Source organism: Sinocyclocheilus anshuiensis, unplaced genomic scaffold (assembly GCF_001515605.1).
Source record: "Sinocyclocheilus anshuiensis isolate Anshui unplaced genomic scaffold, SAMN03320099.WGS_v1.1 scaffold78, whole genome shotgun sequence".
Lineage (NCBI taxonomy): Eukaryota > Metazoa > Chordata > Actinopteri > Cypriniformes > Cyprinidae > Sinocyclocheilus > Sinocyclocheilus anshuiensis.
In genome coordinates, this window is record NW_015544250.1 from 4099359 (window position 1) to 4122803 (window position 23445).

General features: G+C 37.9%; 1 protein-coding gene across 1 annotated transcript in view; it reads left to right on the top strand.

Moving 5' to 3' along the window:
• The first annotated feature begins 368 nt into the window (after positions 1-368).
• Positions 369-23445, top strand: part of LOC107697976 (integrin alpha-5-like) — a 53435-nt gene continuing 30358 nt past the window's right edge. The window contains exons 1-2 of the mRNA XM_016498880.1: positions 369-746; positions 17403-17533. Coding sequence (XP_016354366.1) covers positions 550-746; positions 17403-17533 — 328 coding nt within the window. The 5' untranslated portion in view covers positions 369-549. The remainder of the gene's footprint in view (positions 747-17402; positions 17534-23445) is intronic.

The following is a 23445-nucleotide window of genomic DNA, read 5'->3' on the forward strand; positions in this document are numbered from 1 at the left end:
AAATGTAATTATATGTATTATATGCAATTTAAAAATAAAATAAATTAATAAAATGTAAATATCAGGTTTCAGAATGTAAAATGCATTAACCTAAATGGTTAAGTTAATCTGCACAGCGTCTGTATAGTTCACTATTTGTCTCTTTGTTGTACGTTTTATCTCGTTGCTTTATTCAATGCATTTCTTCTTATTTGATTAATTAAGTTATCCAACTCAATGTTGTACCGCTCTTTTTCCCCCACTTTGTGAATTGTGCTCTTAGCTCCACCTCTATGGGAGTTTGTCACGAGTGGAAGAACTGAACCTCCTCCTAATACCCCTTCAATTAAGCTGGAGGGACGACGGCAGGACGCTAGAAAAGAGAGAAGGGGACAGATAGACGGAGGCTATCTGTACCAGAGCGCTTGGAGAAATAACGAGCAGACTGATACGCTTCACTAAGGCATGAGATTTGCGTAAGGCAGCATCTTCAGGAGGATTCTGCTCAAGTGCCACCTTTTGTTCTGAGAGAAGTTTTATAAAGAAGTGGATTGTGACATATCGATTACTATGGGCTCCAAAAAGCACCGTTCAAAGACTTCAGCGTCTTCACACAACCCGAGCTGCTGTCCAATGGGACTTTCACTGTTGATTCTTCTACCTTTGTCTGTTGCCTTCAACTTGGATGTGGAGAACCCAGCGGTGTATACCGGACCGAACGGTAGTTACTTCGGGTACTCGGTGGACTTTTACATGACTGACTCAAGGTTGGTTTCCTTCTTTGATTTTACATATTGAAAGTAATATTGAAAGTAAAGAGACTTGGCGTGCATTCAAAGAAATGTACAACTAGACCCAAGTTCACTAATCATTGCCAACGTAGAGTTGTTTAATTATACGAACTAGACAATTTAAATGCTGTTTAATAACTTTAAATGCCACATATTAGTGTTTTTGTCCACCCTGCTATTGCTGTCTATCCTGCTGTGACTGCATGGATGTAATTTTTGCTCATATGCACTTTTAGCTTACAAAATTCAGAAATTATAATGTACTGACACACCTCTGTGGCCTCAGAATAGGGTGTTTTACCACAGTATGATGTACAATGCGAAGTGAAAGTGACATGTGGCCAAGTATGGTGACCCATACTTGGAATTAGTGTGGTACGAGACTCGAACCCGCAACCTTTGGGTTACTAGTCCGACTCTCTAACCATTAGGCCACAACTTCCCCAATGCATACAATGCATTAGTATGAAGGGTTATTGTCATTCAAATCCAAGAAAGGTACCGTTTCATTTATCATTGTGATGAAAGAAGTTTTTTTTTTAACCAAGTATGTCTGAATGTACTCCAGGGGTCCATAGGGAAGGGTCATAGATGGACATTTTTAACTATTAATTAATTTCTAACTTTTGTATCCCAATATATGTATTTTATATTGTAGTAATGTTAGCTTAAGTAGAAACTTTTTTCAATCTCCGGGGATCCCCGGGTTGGCGTTCTGGGTTGAAAGCCAAACTTGTTTAACCTAGTTCATTCATTGATTTAATGTGTTTCCCTTTCGTTCCGAATGACTCATTGTGTACTAAAGTCTACTAGAGCTCACACTTTTCAGTACAGGGGGCAATGAAACCAGGGGTATCCCCCAACTGTTGTTTACAATACCAACCCAGTCTGCACTGCCATTTAGATCAAAGCGTATCACCACAGTTGGGGAGCGACAGTTCTAAAAGTGTGGTTTAGTGTTTGCTTAGTGCAAACCTGAAGTGTATGTGCATGTTTTGAGCGGATGGCAATGCCTCTATCAGTGGCATCGCTGGTGGTTTTTCTATAAATAGGACTTGACTAGAGGTAATGATGTCATAGTAAGGTACCAGCTCTCCTAAAGGGGAATGAAGATTGCCCCCCATAATTTTCCCTGATTGCATGTGCTATGGTCACTTAAACCTTCTACATAATCTAACAGGAAAATCTCCAACCATTCAAAGATGACCTTTGCTAGATTATGAGTAACCCTTGGGAAAAAAAAGCCAAAAGTTAGACATCTCTGATATTGTGGATATCCACTTTGTGTTTGTTTTTACCTGAAAATTTTCAGTGATGTAGATAAGTCACAGTACTCACATTTAGAGTGTTAAAAACTGATTTGAAGGGACACTTCATTGCTTGGCTAATAGTTATAGGTATCCTAATAGTTATTAAAAAATGAAAACCTTCATTTAATCATGTTGGTGAAAACCTGTAAGACTTTCTTTCATGGAACATAAAAGAAGATATTGTGAAGAGTGTTTAAACTGTTTTTGTTTATACAATGAAAGCTAAAGGAGTCCGAAACAACATTGGACCCTGTTGCAATGTATGGACAAAAAAAAAAAACAGAGACATTTTTAGGAATAACTTCTTTTGTTATCCACAAAGGAAATAAAGTCATACAGGTTTGAAACTCCATTTGTAAATTATGACAGAATTCTGAATTAACTATCCGTTTAAGTACTTACTGATTAGTAATGTTACCCCAAAAGCCAATATGATGTACAAGTGCTTTTATATGTAGCCCAAATACCTGTAGTCTGCCTTCAGAACATCTTTGACTGGAGAATGTTGTTGAATGGAGCAGCAGTTATGGTAAATATAATCTAGCTTTGATTGCAAGACCACATGATCACCTTTCACCTGTAGATATGATATTTGTGGCCATATGAGGTGATAAATCAAAGGGGAAATCACAGAATATGAGGCATGCCATTCAATCACAATGCTGATCTGTTGGGTTTCCCTGCCCTTTGGCTGCATTACTCATTTCTCAAGCTGCAGACAGCTGTGCAGCACTGTATGATTGCAGCAATAATCAACTCATGCATGCCCTGACTAGAACATGCCACAATCAGCCATCTCCAACTATGTTTGTCTGCTGGACTGTGTCTGGTCGTGCACAGCTGTAGAGGGGCTTTAGTCAGAGTGGGCTCACGCTGGATCTGGTTTCTTGGGGGTGTTATTTTCAGTGAGACTTCTCCATTCTTCTCCATTTAGTCTAGTCTCTTATTGTCTTTGTTTGCTCATTTTCTCTAAGGCAGACCCTCCAGCTATTGTTTTAGTTTGCCATAGTGTGTCTGGCGAAGATGAAATTTAGAAGCGGCAGATGATTTAGAGCATGACGCATGGTTGAATGAGTCAGAGGAGTGCGTGCGTTTCTCCGTTCTGGGTCTCTGATGATGTAATTCGGCATGGTATTTAAATTCTTTACCCTGTACTTCCAATCTAATACTCTAGACCATATGCCCCCTGACACGGTGTCTTGGCCTCATTCTTATGAACTGTGAAGTCATGGCAAGAGGCAGCTCTCTCAGTGAGCGATTTGAACTTTTCACTCCCAAGATGTCGTCGTGGAGGAGGATGGATGGGCCTCAAACTGGAGGCTGAGTGAAGTGGTGAAAGAATGTACGATATCAAGAGTTTTCTTCCCAGGCGTTTGATAGAATGTGTATTTCTTAGTTTTCTGGTGCTGTAGGTCGACCAACAGCTGTCTATAGGCTACTGAAATTGACTAACTGATCTTTTTTTTTTTTAATTCATTTATTTTATTTTTGTAAATTATTATTATTATTTTAGCTTTTTACCAAAAGTGCTTAAAAGTTAATTAAACAAAATTAGGAATCATTTTATGTTAGATTCTCTTTAAAGTACTTGTTCTATGAAAACACTTTTGTCTTTTGTAACACATTCCCTTAAAGTCATCTATGAAATAAAAAGTAATTTATTGCATTATATTTGAACTATTCAGTATATTTATTTGTTAAATTTCTGACAGTTACCCTACTGAATGGCTGTGTATGTATTTTATGGAAAACCCCCTTAGAACCAGGTCTGGGCTGTGTTTCATAAAAAACAGGGGTCTCCAAACTCGGTCCTGGAGGGTCGGTGTCTTGCAGAGTTTAGCTCCAACTTGCCTCAACACACCTGCCTGGAAGTTTCTAGTATGCCTAGTATGACCTTAATTAGCTGGTTCATGTGTGTTTAATTAGGGTTGGAGCTAAACTCCACAGGGCACCAGCCCTCCAGGACCAAGTTTGGAGACCCCTGCCCAAAAGCATCGTGAGACTAATTAGATTGTAGATACTACTTGTGCCAATGTTTTCTACCATTTACTTGGCTTATGATGCCTTTGAGAAATGCAGTCCTGAATGGGGTCTGTTGGACACAAATTTATTCAGGGCCTCCTTAAAACTGACTAGCTGACTAATCATTGAGACAACCCAACATTTAAAAATATGTAGTTTTGGACCTTTCAGTTACGTCATGCCAAATAGTTAGAAGTTAAAGGAGTTTAAGATCCACTGGAGTGCCTCCATATTATTGTGGGTTTCAAAAAGTAGTGATTTGATTAACGTATGTTTCAGTGAAATCATAGTCAATGTGGTCCAAACTTCGTTTGAACAGCGGCAGCTAGCTGTCTAAAGACTCTGTTCTTTCTCTTAAAATGAAGAATCTGGTGTCAGGTATAAACTCTCTATCCTGCAAGTTCTCTCTCATTCTCTCGCTCTCTAAATCTTTCTTTTTTTACAAAACATTCACTCCTGGCCTCGTCCACTTCCTGATAGTCTGGTCCCAAAGGGGCACATAGGTCTGAGGAGAACAGTACTCCATGGCACGCATTGATAGAATTAGCTAGTGTGCATACCACCACAGAGAACTGCCCGAGGACAGAGTTCATGATCTTGGTGTCAGGGGGCTTTACAGCTGTATACATGGAAGACAAATTTATGTTTCTTGAATGTTGAGAGAAGAACAGTGCAGTTCCTATGTAGGGGCCTCATCCGGATGGTCTGGTATATAAACCGAATTAGTCCTAAAGAACTGTGGTTGGATGTCCTACTTGGTAACTTGACTTGAGCAGATTCTCAAGTCTTTTGGGTGATTATTTCAACAAGTGTCTCCTTGTATGTTCTCATCAGAGACCCAAAACCTATTCTTCCTAAAAAAAAAAAGGAAAAAGGAATTCCACACTCTCTGTATTTACTTTTGGATAAGAAGATGAAAGGGCAATGGTCGGGGTCTGGATGTAGGGTTGAATGTCAGAAAATGAAATGGCTTAATTTGAAATGTTTGGATTGCAAAAACAATAGAAACCAAACACCATCTCTGTTCCTGCTGGGATTTGTGTAGCTCCGGATGATAAGTGTTGTTTTCAGAGAATTATGTATTCCTATGCATAAATTCCTTTTGTGTTTATGATGTTCAAAAAGACGTTTTTTGGTGTTTGATGATTTTTTGGCGACCATTTGAAGCTTGTGGTTGAATCCGAGGAGCTGGACTGTCTGCATTAGTGGCCAAAGGCAACAAATTTACAGCCACAATGGCAGGAATATTACTGTAAAAACATAAAAAACTTTCTCACCTGCCTCCGTCTGTTTTATTACCAAAAGATTCGCAAAGTTGAGGTTTACCAAGTTGCGTTGGCTGTCAAACCCTTAGGCACTCTTCTGATAATGACTTCCTGGGGCTGGATTCACAAAAATCTAAAGAAAAAAAAATTAAAAGATAGGCCTACATTTAGGGGTGTGCGATATTGACAAAAAATGATATCTCAATATTTTCTGGGATTTTATCGATAACGATAATTAGACGATATTTTGCTGAGTGTGTTATTTTGCTGGTACCTTAAGGACTGCCGAAGACAGCTGACTCCTAATGTTTTTAATATTCTTTATTATCGCAGACGATATATATCGCACACCCCTACCTACATTTATTTTTTTTGTCTGTCTATTAACCTCTAAGTAGCAAGCACCTCATGATCATTTTTAACATTTTGTAGTAGTACCTTTTGGATTTAAGATAAGTTGTCCGAACTTAGGAAGTTATTTACGTTGATTTTGATAACATTCCTTTCAAGAAGGGAAGAAAGATAAGAACATTCTTAAAGTATTTTTGGGAATACAAACTTTTAGTTAGAGAATAATAAAGATTTTGAAGATAAGAAGAATTTTGTTCCAAAGAACATTTCGTGAATCTGTCCCCTGGTCTTATGTCATGTGTTTGTACAGAACAGTACATTGGAATTACGTCATAGATGATTTAGCTCTGATATATTATACAGTAAGTCGTCCTCAGCTGTGGACATCATTCTTACAAAGTTTTACTCTCTCTAAGAAGGTCATTGCTAGATCAAAATTTACCTCGGTCTTTGAGCTCAGTTTGCCTTTGCTAAATAAAGAAACCTACTTTAGCTCTACCAGGGTTTCATTTGCCATTTAGCATTTTCACTCTTCCTTCATGGATTAGGCTGTCCGTTGTCTGTAGTCTTGCATCCAGATGGAGATTGGTGTGTGTACGCTGGCTGCCAAGCTATTCTTCACCCAGGTTCTCCCTGCGACGGCTAGTGTTTTCCATGGAGTCTGTACAATAGAGGCCTTTGTGCGTCGGTAGAAAGGTTTGCTGTTTTCAGTAGCGAAACCTTTCCATGTGACTTAAATCTCTATTTATTTATTCATGTTTTTGGCTCTTTTGCTTCTTGATAAAACCTTGTTTAGATCTTTTGGCCCAATGACATTTGGCTCTGATGGTGGTGTCAATCAGATTGGCCTGTTGTAAAATTATAGCTAGTCCAGTATTTGGGTGCAACCTTAGCTGATTGGGGCTGTGGGTTAGATTGTCCTTGCCGTTGACAAGTTGTCTGCTTTTTATGACCTTGTTGGACCTGGCAATCTCGCATAATAGGCTCTTGTGTGCAAGGGTGTACATGTGCCCTGGTGGAAAAACAGGCATGTGTTCGATCACGGTAGAACAAATGGCCCAGTCAACTTTGCAGACGCTTTGCCCTTGGGCTTCACAATGGCCTGGGGTTGATGCATGGATTACTTCAGATCTCCATTGTTCCTGATGTACATTTTGGGAAGATCATTATCATCTGGATCTGTTCTGTTTTGGTTTATCAGGCCCCTGCTGGGCTGGCAATGACAGTGAATATCCAATCAGCCAGCATTTAGATGGCCTGTTTATTGGATAGGATTACAAACAATGGATGTGAGGTATAGCATGCAAAGGTGAGCGATTGATGCTAATTGTTTGCATCTGATGGCCCCTCTTAGTCTTTTCAGCTGTGAAGTTGGGACTCCATGCTGAGAAAGCTCCCTCAGAGGTGTCGATGGCCAACAGTTGCAACTCACACTGGGATGTTTTCTGGTCTCTGTGAATGTGTGAATTATAGCTCTTTGGGGGCTGGGGTTACAATTTGGTAACAAGAGATTTAAGAGGTAAAACCACACTTTGTGTTTATGAAAATGTCATGGGGTGGTTTAAATTGTTGTCCTGTCACATACGAAAATGTGGCTTGCAGTCGAATGACATGGCTTGCACTTTCTTAGATGCATTTTCCAGACAATTTTCTCCTACAAAAGGTTGTTTGCTTTTTTGAAGTGTAAACTTTTATACAGTATTAATGTGGGGACATCATATCCTTACCTAAAATCAGCATATTGGCTGCATCCGAAATGGCATACTTCACTGCTATGTATTTGGTGAAAAACAGTATTTGAGAAGAGTAGCATGTCCGAATTCACAATATTCATAAAACTGTAGGCGAAAAGTACCCGGATGACTTACTACTTCCTGACACTTTACTATCCCATGAGGCCATGGGTGAGGATTTGTGAATGAAATGACCCAGCTGACGCTGTAGGTGTCATGCCTGCATGACATTCATACTAAACGCATCTATTCTATATAGAACATACATTTTTAACAGTCTCAAAGTAACTACTCATTTAAAAGAAGTACCTAATCAAAGAGTATGCAATTTTGGACACAGCCATTGTCTGATTTTCACCAAGTTGATGTTTTTTTCTAGTGGATACAACAGTAGTTTCAAACTTAATACTGACACCTGGTAACATTTTTGCTTTCAAATATTGTTTCTGAAAGCCCTAATTGTAAGAATATTGGCACTTATTCCATAAGAAAATATTAGGGGTTTACTGAGATGAAGAGAATAGTAATTTGCTAGCCTTGTGATCTCAACATGGCACCAACATGTGGGCAGAATGGGTTTTTGGATGCGAATTGCTCGTGGATGAACATGATTTTACACTTATGTCAAAAGTATCTTTTTGTTTTCATTTAGGCATAATTAAGTGGAAAAAGTGCTCTTTAAACTGCATTGAGAGTAAAAATGCATCAAAATTAACATAGCACTCACTTTTCACTTCTTTAAAATACACCTTTTAGCATGTTGTTCTTATGTTTCCACTTTAACTTCCCTCTGGTTTGATAGTTAGTACATTAATTGACCTAGCAGGTAGTGCAGAGCTGGCTTTTTGCACATCAAGCCAAGTGCTCTAGATCTGGCTGACCTCTCAGCACCTGGTGTAGTGATGTTGATTTGAACCATATCCTTTGGGAGGAAATGTTTTTGTGGTGACATTTAAAATCTGCCTGTGTAAAATGGGGTGGGGGCATTTATCAGATCAACAGTCGAGGGCATGTGTGCAGTTTTAACGGTTATTCCAGACCAGCACAACTCTGCAGCAGACGTTGCATGAGTGTTTTTTTTAAAATATTTTTTACAAGGCCATTATATTTTACCTGTTGGAACTAGAGATGGTTTTTGCATCTTGCAACATTTCAATGCATTTTGCAAACCTGGGATCAGTTTGACTATGAATGAGTTATTAATTTTCAGTTAATTTACATGAACTGAGTGTGTTTCATTTTCTTGCATTGTATCATACAAGGAGATTTAGTGACTGCTTTCTCGTCTTCCTCCATTACCATGCAGTTCTCCTCAGGGCTCTTGGCACGCCAGCTGTTTGAGTGAGCTGTCGTCCCCCAGTGCCAGCTGACCCAGCGGTCACTGCTTTGCTCATCATCTTTGGGCTGCAACTCCCAGACAGCAGAACAGAGCATGTGGGTATCAGGTCTAGTGAGCAGACTGGGGCCACATACAGAGCTTCTTCGGCCCACTTTTATCCATCTCTCTATTAGCTGCTTCCATTGCAACTGCTTAGCTGCTTGATGCAGAGACAGACTGGCATCCGAGTTAATGCTCGCTGGCATCGGACAAAGGAAAACACCCAAAAAGTGAACTGTCCGGGCCTTAAATTTCACTTTGGCTTTTCTTAGATTTTGAATATGTTAGTTCACTGAGGTCATTAGATTTTTCTTGATGTCGGAGAGTTGCTACAGTGTACCCTTTGTGTTGGATCCGTTCCACATTTTCTGGGAGGATGTGGTGTTAGGGTGACCATATGTCCTCTTTTCCCCGGACATGTCCTCTTTTTGGCCCTAAAAAAAATGCGTCCGGCCAGGATTTCTTAATCGCCCAAAATGTCCACTCCTTTAAACATTCTAATATATATAATTTTGCCGCATCAGGGAGCCGCTCTCAGTATGTGGGGTATTTAAATCTCTTTTGAATGAGCGTGTGCGCTGGTCACTTTCACTTTCGATTTCGCGATCACACGCACTCTGTGTGAAGGGAGCACATCTTACAAGATCAGATATTTGTCAATGAGTTCAGGATCTGTTGAGCAGCAAATACTCCAGCATGGTCTTGTCAGTCATCTCTCCTTATTCTCGACCTGTGATCAGTCAAATCTGAATCCGGCAGCTCTTTTTGGATGCAGGGTTGCCGTTTTTTCCACAGAATTGGGATACTTTTAAACTGTTGCCATGGGTTGATTTTTCCAAGTGGGTTAAAGGTTTGAAATATTGCATAAATTACATTTGACTGAAATGCTTGTATTGAAATATTTTACATTCTACCTATGATAAAACTTTCATGGAATTTGACATTAACTGTTCCCTCCTGGTGGAATGACCTGCCCAACTCAATCTAATCAGCTGAGTCCTTAATCATTTTCAAGAAACGGCTGAAAACACATCTCTTTCATCTTCATTTGACCCTCTAACGCTAGCACTCACTATTATAATGCTAATTCTAATTTTATCTGCTTTTTTTTATTAAAGAAATTTGACCCTCTAACATTTGCACTCTATTCTATTTCTATTCTAACTACTTGTTTTATTTAAAAAGAAAAAAAGAGCCTTTAACACTAGCATTCTCTATTCTTTCTCTATTCCTTCTAATTATTTTCTTTTTATTTATTATAAATAATGACCTTCTAACACAAGCATTATCTAATCTTTTTCTGTTCTATTGACTTGTTTTATTTTTATTTAAAAATTACCCTCTAACTCTAGCATTCCCTATTCTTTTTCTATTCTATCTGCTTCTTTTCTTTTTATTTATTATAAAAACAAAACAAGCAAACAAACACAAAAAAAACCCATGCTATGTTATACTTTTAGGCGAAACCCCACCCACGAACCCCGCTCCCCCACTGTCCTCATTGTGGAAAACTAAAATATGGTCACCCTATGTGGTGTGCTATCACTGTAACCGTTTTTGATAATAACAACATTAAAATTCTGCTTGCCTCTGGATAGCTTAATAATTGTTCAACTTTGTTTGTGCAGTGTCAGAAATGTTCCTAAGGCCACAAACTGCAATCAGTTTTAAGCATTACGGTCGTGTTAATATGTCTGGTGGGCATGGGAAAACTGGGATAATCACAAATAGCTAAAGTTGCTTACAGAAGTGACTGATGATAATGAATTGTTATTGGCGGGCATATTGAAATCCAGTTAGTTTGATTGATTTTGTTGTTTTTTTGACACACAAAGATAGGAAAAACACTACCATTCAAAAGTTTGGCTACTGTGAGATTTTTTTCTATGTTTTTAAAACAAGTCTCTTATGCTCACCAAGGCTGAATTTGTTTGATTAAAATACAGTAAGAACAGTAATATTGTGAAATATTCTATTTTAATGTATTTTAATATTGATTTTATTCATGTGATGGCAAAGCTGAATTTTCAGCAGCCGTTAGGCTATTTTTTAATTGGAGTTTATTCATGGAAACTGTGAAGTATTTTTTCAGGATACTTTGATGAATAGGCTAGAAAGTATCAATTTAAAGTCTTTAGTGTTACTTTTGATTAATTGAATGCATCCTTCCTGAATGAAAGTATTCATTTAAAATATAATATCTCTAAACTTTTAAACCGTAAAGTACTGATAAGTTCTGTTGTATACAAAGCTTCCCAGAAAATTCCCTGTTCCTTTCTTTTTTTCATGCAGTTTTTTGTGCCATTTACAATGCCATGTAATGGTGGCAGACTGAGGTTTTGTGTTTTGTCTGATTGGGATTTTTTTTTGCTCCTTCATTAGCAACCAGTGTGGTTTCTTGGCAAGCTTAAGCATTTATAAAAGTGTTCGAGTGACATAAGTTAAACAGCTGTTTAAAAAGCAGAATGTTTTAAGCAGAAGGTGGTGGAAATTAAGGCATCTGCCATCTGATGGCCTTTAACTATTAGTGGCATTCTTTTTGCTCTATCAGTGTCTTTCACCTGAAGTTTTCTCACCACAACTTAAGTAGATGATATATGTGGTGCGCCAATTCATTTTTATAGCTTTAATTCTGGTCTGATTACCAAACCTCACAAGCAGTGGGTTAACTGTTAAGACATCCTTTGCCTAAGTGGTGAGTATCTAGCAAGCTTAGCATTTTAGTGGTAACATATTCAAGCTGGATTTTCAGACTAACTCAATTAGGTTAATTAGAGCCACACCGAGAATGATGTTTGCATCTTGGTTGTAGTTGGTGGTTGTCTCTCTCAGAGATACTACAAGGGGTGTTGATGCCTTTTTTCCTCCTTAAAGTGAAATCAAATCTGACTACGTTACATATACACCAATCAGGCATAACATTATGACCACAGGTGATGACAGGTGAAGTGAATAACACTAATTATCTCTTCATCACGGCACTTGTTAGTGGGTGGGAAATATCAGGCAGCAAGTGAAAAATAGGCAAACGTAAGGATTTGAGTGAGTTTGACAAGGGCCAAATTGTGATGGCTAGACGACTGGGTCTCTTGTGAGGTGTTCCCGGTCTGCAGTGGTCAGTATCTATCAAAAGTGGTCTAAGGAAGGAACAGTGGTGAACCGGCGAAAGGGTCATGGCCAAGGGTCATTGATGCATGTGGGTTGCAAAGGCTGGCCCGTGTGGTCTTAGAGCTACTGTAACTCAAATTGCCCAAGAAGTTAATGCTGGTTCTGATGGAAAGATGTCAGAATACACAGTGCATCACAGTTTGTTGCGTATGGGGCTGCATAGAGGCAGACCAGTCAGTGTGCCAATGCTGACCCCTGTCCACCGCTGAAAGCGCCAACAGTGGGCACGTGAGCATCAGAACTGGATCACGGAGCAATGGAAGAAGGTGGCCTGGTCTGATGAATCACATTTTCTTTTACATCACGTTGATGGCCGTGTTCGTGTGTATTGCTTTCCTGGGGAACACATGGCACCAGGATGCACTATGGGAAGAAGGCAAGCTGGCGGAGGCAGTGTGATGCTTTGGGCAATGTTCTGCTGGCAAACCTTGGGTCCTGCCATCCATGTGGATGTTACTTTGACACGCACCACCTATCTAAGCATTGTTGCAGACCATGTACACCCTTTCATGGAAACGGTATTTCCTGGTGGCTGTGGCCTCTTTCACCAGGATAATGTGCCCTGCCACAAAGCAAATCCTGGTGGCTGTGGCCTCTTTCAGCAGGATAATGCCCCTGCCACAAAGCAAAAATGGTTCAGGAATGGTTTGAGGAGCACAACAACGAGTTTGAGGTGTTGACTTGGCCTCCGAATTCCCCAGATCTCAATCCAATCGAGCATCTGTGGGATATGCTGAACAAACAAGTCCGATCCATGGAGGCCCCACCTCGCAACTTACAGGACTTAAAGGATCTGTTGCTAACAACTTGGTGCCAGATACAGGGGTCTAGTGGAGTCCATGCTTCAACGGGTCAGGGCTGTTTTGGCAGCAAAAGTGTAAAAGTGTTAATGTTATACCTGATCGATGTATATTCCTGGTTTTGTTGTGAATGATTCTTTGGTGCTTTGCGTCTGAATGATTGTGAAGAATGCTTCAGTTGGTTTTTTTATACAATGAAAGTGAATGGGGTCCAAAACAAAACCAGACTCTATTGATTTTCATTGTACGGACAAAAAGCAAACTGAAAAGTTTCAAAATATATATATTTGTTGTCTTCCGCAGAAGGAAGTAAGTCATACAGATTTAGGAAGACATGAGTGTAAGCAAATGAAGGCCCACTGTTGAAAAATCCATCTTCCAAAGGCAATGACCTCTGCCCTTAGCAATAATTCTGATCAACAACTACTTACAGATGCTAATAACAGTTAAAGCAAAATTTGTTCTCCATATAGCAGAATTGAAACAACATTCTGTTGTTCTCTTACAAGGCCAGATTGTTTTAATTAAAGTAAGCTTCACTTTGGCATTCCCTCTGCCTGAAGGCCTCCTGAAGTCTTTCTCATTTTATGTGGAGCCGTTACAAAAGCTAGCATCTAAGACAAGAGCAATCTGGTTCTTATCATTATGCTAATGTTAGCCCAACATTTAAGCATTTAGTGGAGAAAAGAAGGACATTTAAAAGCGATGAGATCCCCTCTTAAGATAAACCCCCATTATATGCTAATTGTTTCTTAGTTACAGTTCTTTCAGATCGTTATCAAAACGGCACGATTTAGACTGTTTGTTGAGTGTTAGGCGGAAGTCAGTTATTTTCACTTGTCGATAAAAGCAATTTTGTGTTTCTAAGTTTCCTGTTAAATATGTTTGATGGTGAGTTTTGTATATTATAATTTTGCATCAAAGCGGCACATTAGAATGTACATTTAGGTCTTATTTGCTTAAACAGAAACCTTGTGGTGTAATTTTTTTAATTTGACTGAATGAATATTTGAAACATTTACTTGGAATATTTAAAACATAACCTGGTTTTGCATTACGTGGAAACTTCCAGTGGCTTTCAAGATAAAACTCAACCGTAATGAGACTAAATTAGTGTAATTTATCATAACAGAAGTGCAATGATTGTAGCTGCACTGTAATTGTACACTTGTGAGCAGTCAGCCAAAGCAGTAGTGTAAGTGTACAGCATTCCAGGAACTCGAGCAGAGCGTGAAAGTGCTTGGGAAACCTAGTGAATTTGCAGCTGTTAGACGCATTTCACATGCATCATAGCAACATAACATTTCATCAGACTAGTGCACTTGTGTTCATTCATAGTGTGCTGGAGTTCAAATGAGGTGGACCAGCCTGTTCACATTTTAGTTTCAGACATTATCTGTAGGTGTTATCGCTGAGTGGGAATTTTGATGCCCTAATTCCCAGGAGAAAGCCATCAAGGGAATCAGGGGTTGACATTACACCTCAGCTGGGGTTCTATAACACCTCTGGGACACTCCCTCTGTCCATACACACATATGGTGGAAAAATGGGATACTCTGTCCAAGCCAGAAAAAGGCTTTGTTTTGGTTCCCCCCTTTTCAAAACAAATGGAGCGCCTGCTCTTTTTTTTTTTGGTCTGTGTGTGTGGGTTGTGCTCCACTAGTTGTGGCCTTGAAATTTGGTGACCCCAACAAACATTTCCACATTTAATGTCCTCCCTATTTATCCATTGATCTATTGTTCAGGCCTTTTCCTTTTCGTCTGGCATTCCTCCCAGTGTAGGATTTGGAAACTGTCCTATTAAATTATTCAATTCCTTTACTGTCATTGTACAACAAAATGTGTTGCGTGACTTCCAAGGCATAGTAAAAACTTGGCAAAGACAAGAAAAAACCCCAAATCAATGAAAGTTAGTTTCCAAATATGATGAATTGGCTTTTATTTTTATATTTTCAGTATTAATTTTAATTAAAGTTAAAGTTTAAGGAATTTATTATGTTCTTTTGTCATTTATTATTTCATTAATTTAGCTTTTGGTAATTTTTATTTCAGTATTAGTTGTTTAATTTGAGTATTTTAACTTAAATGCAATATTTATAATTTTCAGTTTTTTTTTTAAAGTAGCATGTTTTCTTTACATCCAATATAGATTTATTTATTTATTTTAGCTTTATTTCAAGTATCAAAATCATTATCATCTTTTAATGGTATTTTTTTGACTTAGTGGCCACAAAATGCCATGTATTTCCATAGTACAGGATGGTCCTTAAGCTATAAACTTTGATGTTCTCAACTTTTCAATTCTTTGCCTCCAGACACACTGTTTTTTGTAAATAACAGCTGAGAAAATCCAGCCCTCTCATTTAGGATGAGGTCAATGATCTGTCTTCTGCTTGCTCTGCTTTTTTCAATTCAAGTGGTCATCTGGTACTACCTATAGGACTCTATCTCTGCAGTCCATCTAAAGTGTGCTTGAGTTTCCATGGCTGACCGAAGGGTTCGCTGAATACAGCCTTTGTAAGGAAGCCCTCTGTTACGCGTCACTGAGACCAGCCCAGGGGGCAGGAAAGGGTGTTCTCTTCCTGTACCTTGACCCCCCCCCCCCGCAAAGATGCCCTCAGTGCCCTCTTACAAACACCTCCACACACCCATCCCCCGTCTCTCAATGGACCAGCCTTAAAGACAGGAAAGATGATAGTAAGTTTACAGACAATGAGGTCATGGCGGCACTGAACCAATCCATGCCGGCTCTTGGAAAATTAGACACAGATTAGAAGAGCAGGGACTGTGGGAGTGGCCGTCTAACTGTTGGGTACTTTTCAGAGAGCTTGTTTCGAATGTCAAATCTCAAGAAACAATGTGCTATTACCTTTCTAAATGATCATTCTTATAATTTTCTACTGACAGATGATAAAACAGGAAAAAAAATCCTGTAGATTTACACTAACGCTCAAAAGTTTAGGGTCGGTAAGATTTAAAAAAATCTTCTCACAATTCCGACTTTTTTTTTCTCAGAACTGCAAGATGTGAACTCACAATTGCGAGTTACAATGTCAGAATTCAGACTTTGTTTCTCGCAGTTGCGAGATTGCCACACAGTTTTGACTTTATATCTCACAGTTGCGAGTTTACATCTCACAGTTCTTAGAAAAAAGTCAGAATTGTGAGTTAAATGTGGCAATTAACTTTTTATATATTATTCAGTCGGGGAGACAAGATTCCATAAAAAACAGTGATATTATGAAATATAAAAATTTTAAATAAATTGTTTTATTTCAGTGAATCATCACATGATGCTTCAGAAATCATTCAAATATGCTGATTTGGTGCTGAAGAAACATATTTTTTATTATCAAAGATGAAAACGGTTGTGCTTAATATTTTTGTGGAATCCATGATCAATTATTTAGAATTCTGTGAATAAAGTGCAAAAGAACAGCATTTATTTGAAATAGTAACAACATATATAATTTAACACAAGATTTCTGTCTCTTTTGATTAATTTAATGTGTCCTTGATGAATAAAAGTATTAATTTCTTCAAAAAACAAAACATTTGACTGTGTACATAAAAAGAGGTAATCAAGCCATATTTAAGAGACCAGAATATCATACAGACAGTTTTGACTTGAGCCTGTAAGAAGCCACCTAGCAACCACATAGCGACATGCTAAACACCAATCAGAGCACCTTAGAAACCACATAGCAACGTTCTGGCACTCACATTTTCTTCAGAGAATGTGAAAATGCAGTTTTAAACAGCTGTTCCTGCTTCTTTCTCTCATCCTGTCCAACCACAATTGTTTATTCCTCTCTGTTGAGAAGTTTGTTTAGTTTGTGAAGTTTTAACACGTGAATACTTGGAGATCATGCTTTTAAATATGTGGCAATGCTTGTCTGTATGTGTTTAAACATTTGGATGTGTTTGTGATAACCCAGGGGGAAAAACAGCTGTAGAAGCAGCTAGCTTGACTTCAGCAGTCTCGGCTCTTGTTTTCTCATTGACTTATTACCCAGTGGGCCTGGTGTGTGTGTGGTTGTGTGTTGGCGGTCACATGTTGCCAACCAAGTTGCTAACCGTTGCACATGGCCACAGTGTTACATAATTCAGCTCTGTATGGTTGATTATGAGACAGTCCATTTCCTCAAAGATCATAAGTTGTCTGCTGGTCTTTATTATATTTAAATCGTAATAAAATTCAAAATAAGGCTAATATCAAGCTTTTGAATTCTAGGAAATTGAAACTAAAAGTAACAATTCTGTAACTACCTTTATTTAGTAGTGTATAGCTTTCCAGCAAGCGTAACAATGCAGCATAACAAAATATGTTTTCTTCAGTTTAAATCTCATTTTGATTGTAACTCAACATGCAACTGTTTCAAAACGTCTTCCCAACACTGTTTTCTTCATCTGGCGTCTTCAACATAGAAGGATAGATGTTGCTTTGCAGCTCTGATGTTCAAATCCAAACTCTTTAACAAAGCTTCCAGTAGACTTTTTGTGAATCGGAACACTGTTGTACTTGTCCTGCTCTCTTATAAATATTCCTCATAGTCTTATTAGTATGCTAACAGCTTCCTTCATCTTTTTTTTCTCTATGAACAGTGTGAGTATTATAGTTGGAGCACCCAAAGCCAACACCAGCCAGCCCAACATCAGAGAAGGAGGATCAGTCTTCTACTGTCCATGGAGCCTCAGCCAATCACAATGCAGCAGCATAGAGTTTGATAGACAGGGTAAGTCTCACTGACCAGTTGATGTGGGTGGTCACAAAAAGATTAGACTTGATTAAATTTGTTGTGTGCTTTTGTCACTTTTTATTTAGTTTTTGGTTTGTCTATATACTAATTTAGTGAATAAGAATGTACACTGCTAATTGTGTACCATCACTTAAATTGGATCCAGTATTTTGACTTCAGTTTCTACTTCCTCCCCAAAACAATCCTAGTATTGATGGATATCTGCTCCTTCCATTATGTGCCTTCTTCAAAGCTAGCACCTTTTCGTTGCACAGCTTTTTCCCTTTCATTGTGTAGATTTTGCTCTGAGAGGGTGATGGAAGATGGGATTTAGACGGAGCGAAGGCAGACAAGTGCTCAAGCAGACTTCCTCATGTACATGCAGGCTCTGATTTTCTTAAATTAGATGTGTTTCTCAATCAGGAAGGCAGAACATGATAGCTAGCAACTGCTAAACAATGGCTGAAATGGGTAGATAGAGATGGTTTTATGTAGTTTCTTTCTGTAAGTCGGATTCTGATGCAAAACTGATCTGGAATGCCGTCACAAGTGGTGTTCCCAACAGATATTCAATCTTGATATGAACAGAGACTGTGTAGCTTTGTGGCTGTCTTGTTAGTGCCTGCATGTTAACATTGCTAGCATTGTTGGTCGTTGATCTACTCGCCATGCCAGAATAATTTCTGTTGTGGTGGTGATTTAAAACATAAAAAATGCATTTCATTAGGATTCAGATTTCTGTGCACTACAACCAGAAAAAAAAAGAATAAGTAGAGACCGCAATGTATGCTCTATCAATTGTGTATTGTCTCTTTTCTTGAAGCAGATGGAGTCTTAAGAACTGTTCCAAGTTGCTGAGTATGTAGAACACATGTCAGGGGACAATGAAGTGTTCACAGTCTCAATGAGAGACCGTTGGCTTCCTTCCTGTGGAATCAAAGTCTCCTCTGAAAATCCAAGATGTGATTTACTGTCTATTACTCAAACACACGGAGATATATTCCAACAAAACTGTCACAAAGATCTATTTTTTTTAAAATTTTCTTTTGTTTTGAAACTCATGACGCACAGCTGCATGTTCTAGAAAACAGCCAGGTAGCAGATTTTGCTACGTAGGGCTTTTTTAGCAAACATATTGTGTGCTTATGAGTCATGTAAATGTCATGCTCTTCTTTTTATTACATTTGACTTCAATTAAAACATAATGTTATTTTGGTTTAACTCAATTGTCAAGCAGAAGATCATAATTGAATTAAGCTAATACCCCGTGATGTGTGATGTATTACAGAGGCTGGTTTAACCTCAGAGGTTAATGCTTATCCAATGATCATTCAATTAGATGTCAATACATCCTGACAGATCCAAAATGGTTAATATTTTGACAAGTGTTTTTTTTTGGCTTTTACTTCAATTTCATTTAGTGTCAGCAGTTCAGGACATAACCAAAAATAGAGGCATGATATTAACCACCTTTTTAGCACAGTTGGTTCTTGAAGTATTTTTATTTTATTTTATTTATTTATTATTATTATTATTTGTTATTATTATTATTATTATTTTTTATTTTTTATTTGGAAGCACATATCATTGTTTAAGAGCTCATAATAGGTCTTTCCAGTCTCAGAAATCAGGAGTTAACCTGATATAGTGCATGGCAATAACCTTCTTTGTAGCACCCGTAATTTTGCAAGTATTTTTTAAATTATTATTATTATTGTATTTTATATTTTATTATTATTTTAATTTTTAATTTTATATTTATTTTTTCATTTGAAAGCATATATCATTGTTTTAGACCCTCATGTTAGGTCTTTCTAAGAAGTCAGGAGATGACCTGAAACAGAGCATGACATGACATTATACAGTATATTTTATTTTAGATTATTTATTAGTTCATATTATTTAATGTATTATGTTATCATTAAAAATCAGTTTCTCTAAAAATATGAATTATGCATATAACATTGCAGCTCAGTCTTATGTTGCCTCCATTTCCATTTTACATTGAGCCACAGCAAATATTTCAAATGAAGACCTCACCACTTAAATCTGGACTTGACCCTGCGGCCACTGATGCACCATTGGTTCTCCTAAGTGGGCCGCAAGAGGGTCACTTATAGTACTTCCTCCTGCCTAACATTTGTCAGTCAGAGAGAGCATTAGCTAATCGTGTCTTCAGATCTGACCTCTTTCCTCTTCCTCTCTGATAAGAAAATAACCGAGAATGATGAGAGTGGGCGGGAATCAGAGGAGAGAGAGCGTTGACTCTTGTCTATTCTCATTTCCCTGTCTCCCGGTGTCTCCACGGGGACGCTTGATGTGATGACTGAATTTAGCCACGTGGCTCGTGCCTTCCGCTACCCCTCCCTTTCTCTCACACAGATCAAGATACTCCACTAATGGGGCTCTTCTCTCATCACTGAAAGAGAGAGGTGTGTGTGTGACCTCCTCGCCTCCACCGTCCCATGAGAGAGTGCCAGGTCGTCTTGGCCTGACTCCAGGAACTGAGAGCACTCTTAGGATTAGCAATAGAGAGAATTTTGATTAAAATGGCTGTACATCACAGCAGAGGTGTCTGTTAAGGTGCATTAATTGTTTGAATACTGCCTCTTAAATCCTGTAGGTGACATCAGCATTAGTCTCATGTTACCAGACTAAGGTTCTGGTCCACATTACAGCTTACTCCGGCCAAGAACACTTAGACATTTGATTAAACCAAGTACTCCTTTTTATATGATGTTGTTGGATTTAACCTTGAGCAAAGTGGAATCTGTAATTTGTTTGCAACAAACAAAACTCTTGGAATATCTTTCGAAGAATCAGTTGAAGCTTCCATGAACCATGACCCAAATCCAGTGACTTATTCTTCCATAAAAGTGCTCATTGCTGCCTGGGAACTTACTCTGTTTCCAGTTGAACTGATAAAAAAATCTGTGCACCCAGATTTTTACAATTTATTTGTAGATTCTATTTTCAATTTGCATTTTTGTTTTAGTTTTTATTTTATATAAAATAGTTGTATTAAATGGTTATATCAGCCATATATTACATTAATGTAGTTATATTAAATACTTTTTTTATTTTATATACAATATAAAAGGCAAGTGTTACATTTCTCAGCACAGTCTAGGTTGTTTTTTGTTTCATGCAGGCAGGTTGTTTAAAGTTTTATAATGTAGCATTTAAATCAATTTAAATTAATTTGTGGCCTTTTATAATTAATTTTAGTTAGTTAATTAGTCATAATTTATTTGTGTAGTTTCAGTTTTATTTCAGTTAGGTTAGTTTTTTATTTGAGTTAATGAAAATATTTTCATTTGACTTTGTTTTATTTATTTTTTACTTTATTTTTTTATTTCTGTTTTATTTTATTGATTTATTTTTGATTAATCATTATCATTAAGAGCTCATGTTAGGTCTTTCTAGATTTGTTATCATTACAAGTTTGTTTGTCTATGGAGAAAGTGAATAATTATTACGCTCTATTTACATTTGAAATGTTGTCAGCAAATATTTCAAATAAAGACCTCACCACTTAAACTAATGTTTTCAGTTTTGTTTCTGTTAAAGATAATAAAACTGCTCAGAAGTTGTGTTAAGCCATCCATTCAGATTAGAGCTTGCCATTTTTGTGTGTTAAATGTGTAAATAAATGCACAGATTCAATCTCCAACAGTTGTAACTCAACCGTATCTTGCATCAGAGTCTTAAACAATCATGACTGTTGTTCTGACACAAAGGGAAATCTCATCCAGTTTTGGGTAGCTCTCCCCTAACCATAGCCAAAAAACACCATTTTCCCCACCTTCCCTACTGGGCTTTATCTTCCCAGCTGTACGCTTTACCCGTGATGTGGAAAGTGAGATAATTGTTAGTTTTAACGGCCCACCTCCATCGACGTTGACTGATTCTCCTCCCACAAACTGTCCCCCCGACCGTGTACTAGTTTTACATTAGCCGGTGTCTTCCATTTACCGTGTCTTAAACACACTTCAATTGAGTTTTCTCCAATCCAGGGCTGCTGGTTTTCCTGCGTGACTCTTTAGGCCTCTTTACTTTGGCGAGCGAGCGAGGGAAAGACGGAGAGGAAAAGAAAGAGAAAACCATCACCCTGGAGGAGACCATAAGGCATATATCCTCTAATGTTATTAGAGGGCTCTAATCCCCACTGCTTTCCTGCTGGGGTACCAAACATCCTTGAGAGAAGGAAACAAAAGACGTCTGGGGAAAAGGAGGCGTGTGTGTCTGTCTGTGTTAAGGGGTGGTTTGGAAAAGAATAGGACAAGTATACAGAGATGACAAGTAGAGGGAGATAAAGAAACCATACAAGATAGTAAAGGAATGAGTGGGAGATGGTGACTTAAATGGAGAAACTAATGAAGTGGAATTCCTAGAAAGGGATGACAGACTTTCAGAAAGGGAAGAGGAAGGTGAAGGGTGCTGTGAGCTGAAGACGGAGAGCAAGAGAGAGTGTGTGTTTGTATCAGTAGGAGTGTATCTGACAGGTAGCTTGAACTCCTGTTTTGCTTGGATGAAGGTTCCTGTTTCCTCATTCAGAATGAGACAGTCTTTTTAGACAGAATCACACAAAGAAATGTTAGGGTTATATTTCACCCTAAAATCGAAAATGTTGCATAAAGATTTGACATGGCCTATGTCAAGACCGCTATTTTTTTTGTATTATGACAATTATGTATTATGTCCATAATTATGTATTATGTATTATATTATGACAATTATGCATACAATTTACATTACTGTGACATTAAATATTTTTATTTTCAATGTAAAAAAGCTATGTAAAAATAATAAAAAAAAAATAAAAAAAAAATATATATATATTCCCCATTCATTCATTTTCTTCTTTATTTTCTTTTTAATACTGCCATGTTTAAAGTTGTATTTTACATTTGGTCATTTAAATTTTTAATTTTGATTTTAATAACTATAATTTTAATAATTATAAATAATCCTAATTATGAATAATTTTTTTTGCATTACAAAAAAATTATATATTTTTTAATATTGGTGCTTAATATTTTGGCTGATTTAATTGTAGACTTGGTTTTCTTTTATGCAAAATATAATTTCCTATTCTTCTTCTTTTGATTTGGGGCTACAGTATGATCCAGACATTTCTTGACAGTTTTTGTAATATTAACCCACATAACTTGAGCTCCTGTTTTGTTTGGATGAGGCTCCCTGGCACAGTTTCTTCATTCCGAATGAGACCAGGCCCTCTTAGAGCCAGCTGAGAATTGTGTTACCGCCAGTTTTACCTTTCACACATTTCTCCTCTTCCTCAGTCTCTCTTCCCCCCTTCCCCTCCATCACACCACAGAACCCTGTTGCATCATGCTTGTAATTATGGTTCAACTGGAGAAATGTCTGTGGCAAAGTTCAGTTTGGCAGTCAGAAAGGGGAACGGAGCATTTTGGAGACTTTCGGGCGATTCATTTAGAATTTTCTGGCCTAGTGACTTCTCTGGCAGTTGAACCTGATCTCTGATGGTTTTGGTCTGGTGGTCTATTTGTTGATTCCCAGCCTCTCTCATTGGCCAGCATGTTGTCCTTTGTTTTGATTATGAATCCAGTTTCAGCCCATATGTGACCATCTGTTTTTCCCCTTCTTGTGCCGGCACTTCATGATATGACCTTTAACCTCAGTGGACACCTGAGCCTGCATTGTACAGTCTGTTCTTTTTTCCACCTTGGTTTTTTCATTTTATTAGGGGTCTAAATGTGCTTAAAATCACATTTGACTAATGTGATGTGACATTTCTGAGTGCAACAGAATATTCACTCGGAAATAATGTTGGGCATGATGTGATTTTGGTTGTGAAATGCACTGATATTTATTGTAAATTTTTTTACTCTGTCCACACGACTTTGAAAAATGTTTAAAAGGAG